This window comes from Monodelphis domestica, chromosome 1, assembly GCF_027887165.1.
Source record: "Monodelphis domestica isolate mMonDom1 chromosome 1, mMonDom1.pri, whole genome shotgun sequence".
Taxonomy (NCBI): domain Eukaryota; kingdom Metazoa; phylum Chordata; class Mammalia; order Didelphimorphia; family Didelphidae; genus Monodelphis; species Monodelphis domestica.
In genome coordinates this window covers 89,373,659-89,389,694 of record NC_077227.1, presented here as the reverse complement: position 1 = coordinate 89,389,694, position 16,036 = coordinate 89,373,659, and the positions used below count along the sequence as shown (strand labels likewise).

The following is a 16,036-nucleotide window of genomic DNA, read 5'->3' as shown; positions in this document are numbered from 1 at the left end:
GGAGAGTGAAGCATGGACCTTCCTCAGAATGGAAGACTTTTTTTTTAATTTCTACATTATCCATTGTATTAATGCTTCTATAAATCAAGGATTCTTAATTTGGTATCTGTGAACTTTTTAAATATTTTGATCACTGTATTTCAATATAATTGATTTTTTTTGTAGTCCCATTTTATGCATTTAAAAGCATTATTTTAAGGATGGTTTGGTAGGCTTCATGGCACAACAAAGGCTAAGAATTCCTGGTATTATTCTGACTCTTTTGACCAAAGTTGGGGTGTGGGGAGAGGCTGCCTGAGGTACCAGTCTACAAGAGACAGTAACCAAGTATGGATGAATTAGGTGGGACCAAAAGGTCAGGCTGTCCCAACTGAGGTATCTTGACTATGCAACAATGAGTAAGAGTTAAAAGTCACCAGATTGCCATTAAAGCATTGTCCAGGGAATCAAATTCAGCACATTTTTGGCCCTAGGCTTATTTAGTGAGAGTCATAAAGACATAAAGAGGTCATAAAGACCTATCCTAAAACTCCCTTGGGAGAAGAGACCTATAGAACAGCATTTCCATGAGTCAATGACTAGTTTGTCTTCTATAGAAGTAAATCTGCACTGCTGCATTTCTTTCTCTTTATTTTTTAGGAGAAAGTAATTCTTGTGGCGGTGTCATTTCAAGTCTTTCTGGATCATTTTCTAGTCCATGGTATCCTGGAAATTACCCTACAAACATACAATGTGTCTGGGAGATACATGTTGATAAGAAATTCCATATTGAGCTCATGATTCCAAATCTAAAGTAAGTAAATGATTTATATTCTTCCAAAAATGTGTAGAAAGTTAGAGATAGGAAGGACCCAAAAAAATGATCTATTCTAATATTTTCCTTTTACAGGAAAGGAAACTGAGGTAAAGAATAGGTAAATGACTTGCACAAGGTTACTCACATACATCTAATAAGTTGCTGAAACAAAACCAGACCAGGCGTTCTGAATAATATATCAGTGTTCAGTACTTATATGCTTTATCAGTCAATTAAAAGGCATTTATTAAATACTTATCTTACTTCTTACCTCCTCCATGAGTCCTTCCCTGATCAGTTCTAGTTGGAGCAATCCTATCCTCACCATTTACCTAGTACTTTCTGCCTGCACCTCTTATTTGGCATAGCCCTTACTGGTCTGGTATTGTCACTTTTTGATGTGTTTACATCAGATCCCTAACATACCTTGCAAACCCTTTGAGATCAAGAATTATTTTTTCTACCCAACACTAAGAACTTTAAATTGTCTTCTTCAGCTAACAATCACACAATTAAGGTTATGATTTTCAACTCATAATTCTAACAAAGATATTTTCCTGTATTAAGAAAATATTTAGGCAGAAAAAGAGAAAAAATTAGAAAACCTATAGTATTACCAATATTGGAGTTTTGTTTGATCATTATTATAAAAAATCATCAATTTAATTAAATTTGCCCCAAATATCTATAGGCCTCCTAACATCTTTCATTCAACTTCATTTAGATAATTGGCCCCTATAGTTTCACATTTGAATGGTCTTTTGTTGTGCCCTGAATTTTATCTTTTCTTTTATTTAGGTTTTCTTCCTAGAAATAAAATCAAATATTTATTAAGCACCTACAATGTGCTCAATAGTGCTATGCTGGCCACTAGGGATAAAAGTATAAAGAATCAGGCAAATCTCATTCCCAAAGAGTTTCTATTCTAATGGATGGATATATATATGTATATATATATATATATATGCATAATGTAAATCAGATAAATGCAAATATATAGTAGTAGTATAGTAGTAGTCTCTCAGTAACTGAGGATGACAATCGTCTTTGTGCGTTTTCGTCTATGATAGATGAGTGTGCACAAAGACACTTGTGCGTGAAGGAGATTTAAGTGGAAAAGTCGATGCACAGAGACAGTCCCACTCTCTCGGCATTGGAAGCCTGGGTCCAGGTGGCAAATATATACAAAGTAATTAAATACAACATTTTAAGGAAGGAAGAACATTTGTGTTGGGGCAATCAAGAAAGGCTAGGTGATAACAATGACTCAAGTTTTAGACCTGGAGTCAGGAAGACTTGATTTTAAATATGGTTTCCAACACTTTACTTGCTGTGTGACCCTAGGTAGGGGTGGGAGAGGAGTATATTATAAGTATGGGAGATGGCCAGTAAGAAGAACCATGGGAGATATAGCTTTGTGTGTGAGAAACAGAGAGAAGGCAAGCTTAGCTTGATCACAGAGTTCAAAAGGAGTAATGGTCAATAAGCTTAGAAATACATAGGACTTTAAAAGCTAAGAGATAGATTCTTATTTTATTATACAGGCAATAGAAAGGCAACCAGATGAGGTTAGTTAGGTAGGGGAATCACATCATCAGGGTCACACTTAAAGAAAATTACTTCATGTGTAGGATAAACTGGGTTGAGAGAGATTTGAGGCAGGTAAATTGATTAGGAGGCTATTGCAATAATCTAGATGAAGAGCAATGAGGACCTGAACTAAGTGGGTAATCATTATCTTTCCCTTCCAACCCTCCTCACTTCTGAGTTTGTCTATCTATTGCTATCCAGGGTACTATCAGATTCTCAGGTAACAAGGGAAGCAACCTAGGCATTATCCTCAACTCCTCACTCCCTCTCATTCCCTCATACCAAAATGTTGCCAAGACTCGTCCATTTTACCTTCATAACATCTCATATATGTATGTCCCTTTTCCCCCTATGGAACTGCCATCATCCCCTGGAGATAGTCTCTCACTCTTGTCCACTCTCCTTTCATCTGACAAAATAATCTTTCTGCAGTGAAAGTCTGGTCATGCTACATACCCATGTTCAAAACTCTCAGATGGCTGCCTACCACCTCCAGGATCCAATATAAAATTCTCTGTTTGATATTTATAGCCCTTCATAACCTGTCCCCCATTTGTCTTTCTATTCATCTCATACATGGCATTCCTTCCCATCATACTTTGTGATTCAATGACACTGACCTCCTTGTTGTTCCTTACACAAGAAGTGCCATTTCCCTACTCCAAAAAACAATAGAAGCTTATAATGACCCAGAATCTCCTACAATGACTATATCCTCTAATATGTAATAATTGTGTACACTAACCATTTGAGAAGCCAAACTATAAAGCTAAGTATCACTTACATCAATCTTTTTAAAAGGTGAGGAAAGATGTGTCTTATTCTTCCTCTTCTCTTTCAAAATAAAATGACATTGTATCCCATATAAATATGGTGAAGGAGTAAATAACATAATCAGTCTTTACTTTTGCTTCTTTTGCTTGCAAAACTCATCATTCTGACAACTACTATTCCTTCAAAATAATTCTCTCAAGAGCATCTGCCACACTGCAAATGAGTTCCATCTCTCCTGTTCTCCTACTGACATTTTAATTTCAGCACCCTATAGAATGTTTGAGAATACTGTTATAAAATATTGTTTAGTGCACATTATTATTCCCTTATCATGCTAAGTGTGATTGGCAAATGGTATTGCTGGAAATAAAGTTATGCTCTGAAAACTTTTGATTTGATAATACAACCATGATCATTGGGCAAAGAAAAGTTAAAGGCTCTGAAGATAGAAAAATTTTTTCAAATGTAGATAATGTTATATATCTTAAAGTGTGATTTTAAACTCAAATCAAATCTACACTTCAAATAGTCTTGAATGGTTTTGTCTATTTTTCTTTCACTTTAAATCTGGAAAGTTTTTACTTTTACAAGGTAGGCAACCTAGGTATCATCCTCAACTCCTCACTCCCTCTCATTCCCCCATACCAAAATGTTGCCAAGACTTGTCCATTTTACCTTCATAATATCTTATATATGTATGTCTGATTTACTCATATATCTGATTAACTCTTTGCTTACCATCTCAGATTGGAAGATATCTATGGCTGTCCTTATGACTTCATTGAAATATTTGATGGGCCACAAGTGGCCTCTCTGTCCATGGGGAGATTCTGTTCACCTGTAGCACTGACATTTCTGTCCTCTTCAAACATCATGACAGTTGTGTTCAGAAGTGACTTGATGATCACCAGCACAGGCTTTTATGTAATGTACAATGCTGTTAGACAAAAAGAACAGGAAACAGGTAAGTAACTTAAATTGATCCCTTTGTTTTGAAGAGAAAAGTCAGGGGAAAAGTCTTCAGTTTTCCAGAACTCATCACTTAAATCCATTCTGGTCTAATATCCATCTTATTAGCAAATTTTAGGGATTCATTCTCCAATGGCAACTTATCCTTATTTCTCCTCCCTAAGAAAGGTGATGTTACACTTGGTCAAGCCTTTGTTGTCTGAAGAAGTATATCAATGGACCCTAAGGAAAATGCCATTTGTACTGACTTCTTTGTATCTCCAAACCTGTAGTAATGCACTATGTGAAAGCTCTTCCAAGTGCAGAGTGTTGGAACCATGTCTTCCCAGTCAATAAAATCCACATTCTCCTAGCATCTAAACTACACCCTGGCTAATATTTGGTTAGGTCCACTTTTACTGTCAGTAGAAACAGACAAATCAAAAATTCTCTGTTTTGGGTAAGCCATAGCATATAAAAATGGACATGGAGGAAGAAAGAACCCATGCTTATACTGCCATTAAACAAAGTAGATCATTGCCATATTTTTGCCCAGTTAAAAAGATACATAGATATCTATTGGAGCAGCATTAATTCTTTCATACTATTGGGGTATCACTTTATAAATTATAATCTTAACATGGGAAGCATATTTACAAATATTCCAAAGCACCAGTGGACCCATGAGTTTATTAGTGTTATTCCCTCCCAGGTTTCAGAAAACAAGTCATTCATGCCATTCACACATACACATATAAAGTATATACATATGTGTGTAATATATATAATAGAAGAGAAAAATGCATATACACATGTATATATAATACCTACCATTCTACATGTGTTTTTTATTTGATACTCACAACTACCCTATAAGGTAGTTATCTCCAATCTAAATGAGTAAACTGTGGTTGAGACTAATTAAGTGATGGTGTCACATAATTAATAAGTCTCTAAGGTGTGATTTGAAGTTATAAATTCCTAACTTCAGGTCTTGCACACTGTCATCTAGGCTATGGAGCTTCTCTAGTTATTTGTTGGAGCTTAAGACCTAGAGCTTGGAAATATAAGTGTTAATTCTCGTAGCTATGAGTGAAATCACCATAGCAAGAATTTCTCAACAATTTTTAAAATGCAAGTGGGATTTTCCTTTTAAAATTTTGTTTTCTTTTCCTATATAAATAGATGCTGAAAATTTGATTCCAAGTGTGAATCCTATACCTCCAGGTATGCCAAGAACAATGTAAGAGTCCTAGATATACTCAATGAAAAACATTTTTAAAGTGCTTACTGTGTGCAGAGTGCCAAGTTAGGCAATGGGGGTGTTGAGGTGGAACTTGTGATTCCATAAAAAGAACCACATAAGTATCCTTTCCTTAAAGTCCTTATGGAATTACAGAATCTATGTAATCTTTATGCATCAAGGAAATATGCAAGCATCTATAGTATCAATGAATCTCAGAACTTAGCAGAAATCAGACATAATTGATTTCTGTGAGAGTCCTTTGATGCAGTCTCCTCACTTGGTTGAATGTTTTGTAAGGTAGAAGTAGAACTTACTCTACTGAAAAATAAACACCAAAGGCATGAAAACATTAAACGAGATCTAAAGTAACAAGGATTTTGGCTTGGCATTAAGTGTAATTTTTTTGAAAAAATTCTAAACTCTTACCTTTTTTTTTTTCATTTCTGCCAGCACCTATGCCCAAAGGTAATTCTCTCCTGTTGAAAGCCTCTCACTTCCTTATAATAGTATTAGTTGAAAACTGTTTCTAGACTATTTTAAAGCAGAGCAGATTTCCTTCTTCGAACGATAATTCAAATGGTGGTTATAAGGGCAAAGGAGTGAGTGAATTAAATGACCTAAAATAAATTCCCCTTTATGCCCCTTACTATGAAATCTAAGGTTGATAAGAAAGCAAGGGATGCTTTTATATGACTGAATTGAGAGATGTTTGGGAAGGTGAAATAGTTCTAGGTAGCATTGGTCTGTTAGGGTTGAGGGTTAAGAACACTATATGTGAAGTAGAAGACAACTAGTATGATGCCATCCATGTTATTTCAGTTCATGAACATGTCAGTTCAGTATCAAGGTACATAAAATTTCTATTTTCCATGGAGATTTCCAACCACCCTCCCCCCCACACACATATCTTATATCTGTCCTTGATGTGCCTACAAAGATTCATAAATAAACCATCTTCCTAACCTGCCAATTCCCAAACTATGAACTAGTATGAATATAACATGTATCTATCTTATCTTTTCATGGATTTAAGGATTGCATAGAAATAAAACTTGATTTCCTTTTTTTGCTTTTTTTTTGGAGGAGGAAGTAACTCTTGTGGTGGAGTCATCTCAAAGCTTTCTGGCTCATTTTCTAGCCCTTGGTATCCTAGAAATTATCCCACAAGTGTAGAATGTGTGTGGGTTATACATGTGGAGGAGAAATACCGCATAGAACTTCAAATCCCCAACTTGAAGTAAGTAAACAACTTAAACCATCCCATCTCCAACATCCAGATTATACAGGAATCAATATTTTTTAAATGTACTTGGATTTTCTGATGGGAAATTTTATTTTCAAAATTTAAATTGGTGTTTATCTAGAAATTCTACAAAAGATTATTTCACCCTCATTTTTCATAGTTTACCTAATTAATTAATTTTGTCTCTGATAGATTTTCCATTCTTGTTTTCCCTAGTAGTACTAAGTTTCCTCACAGCTTTCCCTTTTGGCTTTATTTTTCCAAACTGTATCATAGTAAATTCTCTTTCCTTTCTCCAATTTTTTTTCAAACATTTTCAAATGTTAAGAAATGCTATATGCAGTGGAATAAGCACTAAAGTGGGAGTCACACACCTGAGTTCAACTTTTGATTTTGCCAGAATTTTTGTGGGTCATGGCTGGGGCACTTTTTTTTTGTTTCTGCCTTTTGTCTTTTGTTGTTGTTGTTGTTGTTTTAAAGAGGTATATCTAATTCAAACTTCTGCTTGAATTGTGAAAATTTCAATGGAATTGTCAATGTAAAGAATCATGTCTGGAACCTGTTTCATTCTTACACCCACATGGTGAAAGTGTGACTCTTGAGATTGTCCTGCTCCCCTCCCCACTGCCCTCCTGATATTAAACGACATGGGATCTCTGAAAACAAATTTTTGCCAATTATGTAACATGAGGAAATTAGACTAGATAATCACTAAGATCCCTTTCAATTCTTAATTGTCTGATCCCACAATCTTTCTTAGACTCTATTCATTCTACATTTAATACCTGTATGCTACTGTCTTTGGGCTAGGGTTTCCTTTTATAAAATAGTTGCCTTCAAAATGCAATGAATATATAAACAAAAAAAGAGGCAGGTAGAGGCAGACAGTAAACAGACAAACAGATGGGTATGGATAATAGATATTAGACATGTTGACAGATGGTAGAGATATAAATACATATAGATAGATAGATAGATAGATAGATAGATAGATAGATAGATAGATAGATAACAAATAGAAAGATAAATGATAAATGGATAGATGATAGAAAGATAGATTGGTAGATGATAGAAAAATATATAATAGATAATAGAAACATAGATTGATAAATGGATAGATGATAGAAAAATAGATTCATAGATAATAGATTGATAAATGGATAAATATAGACAGATTGATGATAGATAGATAGATAAATAGATAGATAGATAGATAGATAGATAGATAGATAGATAGATAGATAGATTGATTGATAGAATATTCATGGAGGGAAAGGATTCATGAATATTTTGCTTTTGATTGGATAGGAAATATTTCAGTGTCTATGAATGTGGTTGACAGTGATTTATTCTGCACTCCTACAAAACCACGGAATGAAAACATTTGTTTGGTGTTTATCTATGATGCTCAAATAAAGGAGAGATTCCAAGTTAAATTGTCTATAAGAGATATGTTACCCAACCATTTTCTTCTAGGACTGAGTAGATCAGCGGTTCTCAACCTCTCAATTTGTAGCAATGAGAATACATAATGCATATCAGGTATTTACATTCTGAATCATAACTGTAGCAAAATTACAGTTTTGAAGTAACCACCAAAATAATTTTTTGGTTTGGGGTCACTGCAACATGTGGAACTGTATTGCGGGGTCACAGCATTAGAAAGGTTGAGAACCACTGGAGTAGATGATCAAAGAATCTGGGGACCTACTCATGCTGCTTCCCCTGCGGTAACCATTACAATGAGAGCTCCTCGAGTATGAGAACCATTTCCTTCTTATCTTAGTATTCCCAGGTCCTTTAGCCAGTAGCATGCTTTAATATCCCCAATACCTTTAGCTATGTCATTAGTTCATACTTTTAAAATATTTGTTGATTAGGGATTGAACCAAAGAATTTTAATATAATATTTAAGGAAGCATTTAGGGATGTGAGTTACTCAAGGTAAAGAACCATTTTAAAATTTAGAATGTTCATTTTAAGTATTCTTATATTTTCTTGATTTGAATCTGAAATTGTCTTGAGACCACAACAGTGAGAAACTAACAATGATGCATTTCCCTCCTCAGCCTGGAAGATATCTATGGTTGCCCTTATGATTTTATTGAAGTCTTTGATGGATGGCAAGTTGCCCACCTGTCCATGGGGAGATTCTGTGCTGGGGCAGAGCTCACGTTCTTCTCTTCTTCAAACAAATTAACAGTTGTGTTCAGAAGTGACTCTATGATCACCAACACTGGCTTCTATGCAATGTTTAATGCTATTCAGCAAGGTGAAAAAGAAGATGGTAGGTTATCTATGAGGCTGACTCCTTGTTTTTAAGAGAGAGTGATTCTTTAAATTTAGTCTGAAACAGTTCCTTTGTTGACACATCTTGGAATTTCATTTGCACAAGAAACCCTGTACCTAAAGGCACTCATGATCACTTCTCCCCTCCACAAATGGTGATTATTTGGGGCAGAGAAGGTAGTCTTAAGTAAGTTTCTGTGATTTGGGGGGAATAGTAGTCATATAGGCATTTCCTTCCCAAGGGAAAGGAAAAAAGTGCTATAGATGAAAAAAATACTCTAAAAATTTAGCACTGAAAATTTCCATTTAGCAAAAACGATTATAGATATTGAACTAAAATGCACTTCAGAATTCATCTATCTCAGTTCCTTCGTTTTACACATGAGAAAATTGAGGCCAAGGAAGTTAAAAAGACTTGTTTTAAAGTCATGCTTATAGTAACCATTAGAGGTGGGATTTTTAAAAATGTTATACAAAATCAGCCAATAGTTATTATATGTGATGTACATTTTCATATGCACCATTCTATCTGTAGGCTTCTACCTTTCTATCAAAAGGAGGGAGGTGAATTTCCTCAGCTTTTATCCAGGAATGATTGTTCATTATAATGATACAATATTTTGCTTGATTTAGTATTATTTTCATTATATATTTTAGTATTCTTTTCCTAGAAACCAAGCCTATGGTCCCACAGAGTCAGGTTTATAGCTTGCCCAATTTTATTTTTATATTTCTAAGATATATCTCTGAGATTGATGAATGGAAGTCACAGGTGTGAAGGTCGTGTTGAGGTGTACCATAATGGCACCTGGGGAACAGTGTGTGATGACAGCTGGGACTTGACAGATGCCCAAGTTGTATGCCAACAGATGGGCTGTGGACAAGCTCTATCTGCACCAGGACAAAACCACTTTGTGGGAGGTTCAGGACCCATAATTCTGGATGATGTGAACTGCATTGGAAATGAAGCCAAAGTGTGGCAGTGTATACACAATGGCTGGTTCTCCCATAACTGTGGCCACCAGGAAGATGCCAGTGTCATCTGCTCAGGTATGCTCCAGTTGTGTGTCATTGTCCCCACTGTCAGGGAATAGATGAGAAGTTTGTCATGGATGTATTACCATCCATGGATCCATTTTTTCTCTTATGTGCTATATTTGACTTTCTTAAAATGATTCAAGTTGCCTGGGACAAGTTGTTTAACTTCTATACTCTTCAAATAACATTTTAAAACATGCACTAAATCAAAAGTTATGCTCTCCATTGGATGAAGGAATTCTCACACTGCGCGTTTCCTTTCCTTAATGTGATCCTAGGCCCTTTGTATATCATGTCAAATACATTAAGACTTCATATGAGCATGTCTTATACCAAGACTCAGTTTGAATGAACTAGTTAAGTGGGAGGCAATGGTTGAATAGGAAATTAGAATGATCAAATATGCAAAGCCTAGTAATTCCTAGAATGCAGAATTCCTCTACTTTAACATCATTCCTATCTATTTTGAAAGATATTCATAGGAGCTGGAAAGGTTTCAGTCTAAGCCCCCTTTTTTGATAGATGAAGAAACTGAGACCCAGAGAAGTCACACAAAGAACAAATGGCAGAGCTGAGAGTCAAACCTAAGTCCTCTGATGCCAAATCAGAGGTCTCTTTCTACACTGCGTTGTCTTACTGATAATGATCCCTAATAGTTCCAAGTGAATATATTAAACTGCATAGCCATTCTCACCCTGCTAGTGATTTTCCTGCCCATTCTATTTCTTGAGATGGCATTTTTGCATACAAATAGTATTCTATTTCTATCTGTACCATTATCAATCCTGTGAGGGAAAATTCAACCTGGTACCCCCATGAGTAGAACTGTGCCTTAGGAAGGTCATCAGAGTTTGACCTCAGATTACTGACATTTAGAAACTCCTTTAGGAAATGGAAACTACTGTACTTAGTACCTATTGTGATTTTGGTCATGTCCAACTCTTCATTACCTTATTTTGGATTTTCAAGGCAAAGAAACTAGAATGGTTTGTTATTTCCTTCTCCAGTGCATTTTACAGATGAGGAAACTGAGGCAAATAGGTTTAAGTGACTTGTCCTGGGTCATGTAGCTTATAAGTGTCTGAGGCTGGATTTGAATTCAGAAAGTTGTGTCTTCCCAATTCTAGACCCAGTACTCTATCCATTGTGCCACCTAGCTGCCCAATTAGATAAAATAGGAAACTACATTTCTTCCCTCTAGCAAAACAAACTACATCCCATGTGAGTTCATTAATGGCTTAGCCCTACTCTGTAGTCCCTCTCTTATTCTTATACCTTAGGGTCCTTAGGTCTATCTCCTGCAGAGTCTGGCATCCTGAGGTCTGAGCTTTCTACTTCCACTCCCACTACCACACCCCAACTAAATTTGCCTTCTTACTTAGCCTAAGTACTAAAACTTGTAGTTGTTACTCACTAACTCTAGCAACTCAGAGTTGGTTCATAGACTTTTGGACTATCCAACCATAGTGATTGAACAGAAAACATTTTTATCATGAAAATTGTGTGATGTTCATTATCTAACTGTTCTACTCTTTCATTCATTTTGGCTCTCCTATCTTATGCATCTGAGCAGCTGTAGATGGCCACACTCAATCATCACCAACAGGTATCATTTGTTTATATAGCGTATTCTTATGAGGCAAGGATAGGGGGGCTGGTTACCTGAGAGGTTCTCAAAATACAAATGAATTACTTAATCTTGAAGCCACTGATCTTTCTAAGATCCTAAGCCAAGTGAAATGTAGATTAATACTGATGTATCAGAAATGAAAAATACCATGAAGTCATTGGGATTTTCTGAATTGGTTAAATATCTGCCTGCCCACTGTGTGCAGATTGCTATACTAGGTGAAGAAAACAAGCTTTTACTAAGTACCTGCTATATTCCAGGCACTGTACTAACATACTTTACAAATAGGATCTCATTTGATTTTCATGACAACCCTGGAAGGTAGGTACTATCATTATCCACATTTTATTGTTATTGTTCATTTTCATTTTCAAAGAGGATCAATAACAGCACAAAAGTGATGTCTTGAACTGCCCCTGAGTTGGACTTAAATGAGGTAGAGTTGTGCAAAGTCATTGACTTCACTCTTTCTTCCAGAGTCCCTATTTTACAGTTGAGGAAACTAAGGTAGATAGAAATGAAGTGATTTGTCCAGAGTCACACAATAAGTAAATAAGGTCAAATTAGAACTCAGATCGTGCTGACTATGCATCCTTTTCATGGTACCTTGTAACTCCCTCAAAAAAAGTAAAATACCATATTTTATTCTTTGTATCATAAGGTTAGAATGAACACAAGAAATCCTCCAGTACAACCCAATCAGTTTTTAGATGGAGAAACAGAGACCCAGAGAAGTTAAATTATTAATCAAGAATGACATAGAAAATTCATCGTATTGTAATTAAAACCTATTGCTTTGGATATGATTAGGGTTATAAACCCTAAATGATCACCCTACTGCAGATATCAATAATATGGAAATAGGTCTTGACCAAAGACACATGTAAAACCCAGTGGAATTGTGCATTGGATAAGGGAGGGAGTTGCAGGGAGGATAAGGAAAGAACATGATTTTTGTAATCCTGAAAAAATGCCCTAAATTAATCAATTAAATTACAAAAATTAAATTTAAAAAAACCATTGCTTTGACTTCAAATCCAGAGCATTTTCAATTCAACGATCCTTTATTCAGCACCTTCTATGTGCATAGATCAATGCTAGGTGCTGGAGGAAAGAGTTTAGATAAAGAATGGTGTCTAGCCTCATGGAGTTTAGGAGGCAATTATAATGCACACAAATAGCTAAGATATAATAATACAAGATGCATTAGAGAAGGTGCGATGTAAAATGCTATATAAAGTCCAAGATAGGAACAACCTTAGAAAGGATCTAATCACCCAATGAATCAGTAGGACATAGAGAAGTAAACACCAGCCCTGATTCTGAGAGGGGTTCAATAATCTTTTTGAGTGAGTTGTATTTTAAAAGAACCATTTGACTAAAATAATCCTTTTTCATGATATCCTTTTTTTCTGTTTCTTTTATAGACCTGGATGACAAGTCTCCACCAATAGGTATTACTGCCATTTTATTTGTCTTTGTAATCAGTCAACTTTTTTTAAGTTTAAGTCTCCCTCTCATCCCTTTAAAGATCAGCACAGTAGCTATGATCTTCTGTTTTCATCCTGACATAGTTTTCTCATCCATAGGCAACCTGATGGCCCTCTGCTCCTGTGGGTTGAATAAATTAACACCATATTTGGTATAGATATATGATTGGCTCATGCCACTATGTTTCAGAACTCCTGAACTCAGGAAATCTGCCAACCTCAGCCTCCCTGGCAGCAGAGATTACAAGCTTAAACCACCATCTGTCCTTCAACTCATGGTACCCCCAAGGTTCTAGATTAGTATTCTTTCCCCTTTATGCAGGCAGACATGAGAAGTTATTATTTTAATCCAGGCCAATAAAAGACTTTGTTAAAAAATGCAATGCTGAACACAATTATGTATTTTAATTTTTATCTTAGAAGATACGAGATAGAATATATAATATTTAAATATGTGAATATATCTGTAGAAAGGGGTATAAGTAGTCACTTAGTCCTCATCCCATATGAATATAAAATAAAATTTTGCATATGTAACATTTTTAATAACTGATACTTTTATTTCCATTATCTCATTTGATGTTTACAACAATCCTAGGAGGTAGATATCTATATGTGTTGTTACCAGAATTCTCATTTTATAAAGCAATATATTATGGTATAGTTAAGTAGCTTGGCTATTGTCTAAGAGAATGAAAATGTCAGAGGCAGGATCTGAACTGAGATCTTCATTACTACTAAATCGAGTACTCTATCCTATCCATACAACCCTCCCTGTCTAATTTTAATTTTTTTAAGTTTATTTATATAATTACCCTCATGATACTCCTGAAGAATGATATAGAAGATAGAGAGCTTACTTTGGAGCCAAGAAAATTGGGTTCAAATTCTACCTCTGATCCATTATGGCTTTATGAACCCAGGCAAATCATTTAAATTCTCATTGCTGTAGGCAATTCTCTGAGACTTGAGGTTGCAACCTCCTTCTAATCAGAAACTTCCAACTCAATAAAAATCAGATTCAGTTCCTATCTTGATATAGTCCTACATTATTAATGATGTAACCATTACCATCTCTACAGGCCCATGATAAAATGAGGGTACAGAGATTATGACAGCTGGGAATAGAGTTAGGAATCCTCACTTCCAACCCTTTCCATTAATCCAAAAATCAATAATATCAATAATAATGATGATGATAAACTTAGATAATGCTTTAAGATTTGCAAAGGACTTTTCTCACAAGAACCCCAGGAGATAAGTAATAGTACAAATTATTATCCCCATTTTATAGATAATGGAACTTGAAAATGCCACACAACCAATAATAAACAAAACATAAGGTCATCTAATGTGATTCCTTCCATATTTTTTGCAGATGAAAATTTTCATTGTGGTGGTTTGCTCACAAATTCTTCAGGCTCTTTTTCCAGTCCTTGGTACCCTAAGAAATACCCTACAAATATAGTCTGTTCCTGGGAAATACAAGTGGACAGCAGAGCTCATGTCAAACTCACATTTGAAGAAGTGAAGTAAGTAAAAAATAATAATATTGTTATTGTATCATCTCCAGTTAAATGTGAATTATTTGTATTCTGAAAATGGCTCATAATAACTCAGTGGTTGAATATTAGATAAGAACATGAATGGAATAAATGAAGACTTTCAGATAATAAATAGCCTTTAGCCAAACAGTTTACACCTCTTCTTACCTAACCTTCATAGACTAAGGTTCCAGGCTGCTGACCTGAATCGGGTGGAGGATGAGAGTGGGAGCAAGTTACACAAAATATTATGTATATCTTTCTCAAAAATGAAGTAGATGGGAAAATGCAAAAGGGGCCTTGGAAGATTATATAAGCAAATATATTTGTAGGTGAAATATTGTGCTTCAGGAAAATTTTCTAAATGACTGGCTCCTATTAGAGAGAAACAAATACACTTTAGGAATCTCTGACATTTATTTTGCCTCCTTACTGTAATAAAACCCTTTGCTAATATCTCACTTGAACTCCATACTAACCCTGTGAATTAGGCATTGTAGATATTATGCTCCCTATTTTAGAGAAAGGGAATCTGAGGCTCATAGAGGTTAAGTAATGTGCTTAGATTTGCACAGGACATCTAGCTGCAGATCCAATGCTCTTTCTCCTGTAATGCCCATGTAGTTAAACCCACAGATTTAGAGCTATAAGGAATCTTAGGGATCTAACCCACTAATTTTGCAGATTACACACCTGAGGCAGAAATGGCTTAAGTGATTTATCCATGGTTGTACAAGTAGTATTAGAGGTAAGATTCACACTCAGTGCTTCCTGACACCAAACCTAGTCCTCTCTCTACTATGCTACCTATAGTGATTGTACTAAGAGATAATAAACAATATCATTTTCTTTCACAGGATGGAAAACTTCTATGGGTGTCCCTATGACTTTGTAGAAATATTTGATGGTCCACAAAGTGCATCATTTTCCCTGGGGAGATTCTGTTCTGGCACAACCCCAGTATTTACATCTTCCTTCAATAGCATGACAGTTGTGTTCCATAGTGATGCCATCATCACCAATATTGGCTTCCATGCTTCCTATGATTCCTTCATACAAGATGAAAACAATAGTGGTAGGTGCTCTTCTTTGGAGGCATTTTCTGAAAAGTGAATATTTCATCAAAAGCGTAAGAATGTTTTTAAAATTAAGCTGAGGTCAAAATGAAACATATGTTCTAGTCTAGATCAAGCAGATTATTTTACTGGTTGTGTTGTCTAGTAGGATAACAGAGTTTTCTGGTTTCAGACTTACTCATTGTTTACAAGACTAGCAAGTAAATCAGCTAGAGTAAAATGAAAATGAAATCTATATCCAAATATCCTTTTTGGAAGTCAAATATATTGTCCTTTTCTTAGACACACTAATGAATTTAACATGGGCAGGATATCTTAGAATACAAATGTTGATCTTGATAGTAAATGTGCAATCAGGACCTTAATTGTTGA

At 35.3% G+C, this 16,036-nt stretch overlaps 1 protein-coding gene across 1 annotated transcript in view; it reads left to right on the top strand.

The window, feature by feature from the left end:
- LOC100025417 (putative DMBT1-like protein) overlaps positions 1-14,580 on the top strand; it is a gene marked incomplete at its 5' end in the record, with an annotated part of 66,214 nt that extends 51,634 nt beyond the window's left edge. Inside the window, 5 exons of the mRNA XM_056815483.1 lie at positions 640-793; positions 3,907-4,124; positions 9,625-9,936; positions 12,982-13,008; positions 14,423-14,580. Coding sequence (XP_056671461.1) covers positions 640-793; positions 3,907-4,124; positions 9,625-9,936; positions 12,982-13,008; positions 14,423-14,580 — 869 coding nt within the window. The remainder of the gene's footprint in view (positions 1-639; positions 794-3,906; positions 4,125-9,624; positions 9,937-12,981; positions 13,009-14,422) is intronic.
- Positions 14,581-16,036: the final 1,456 nt, after the last annotated feature.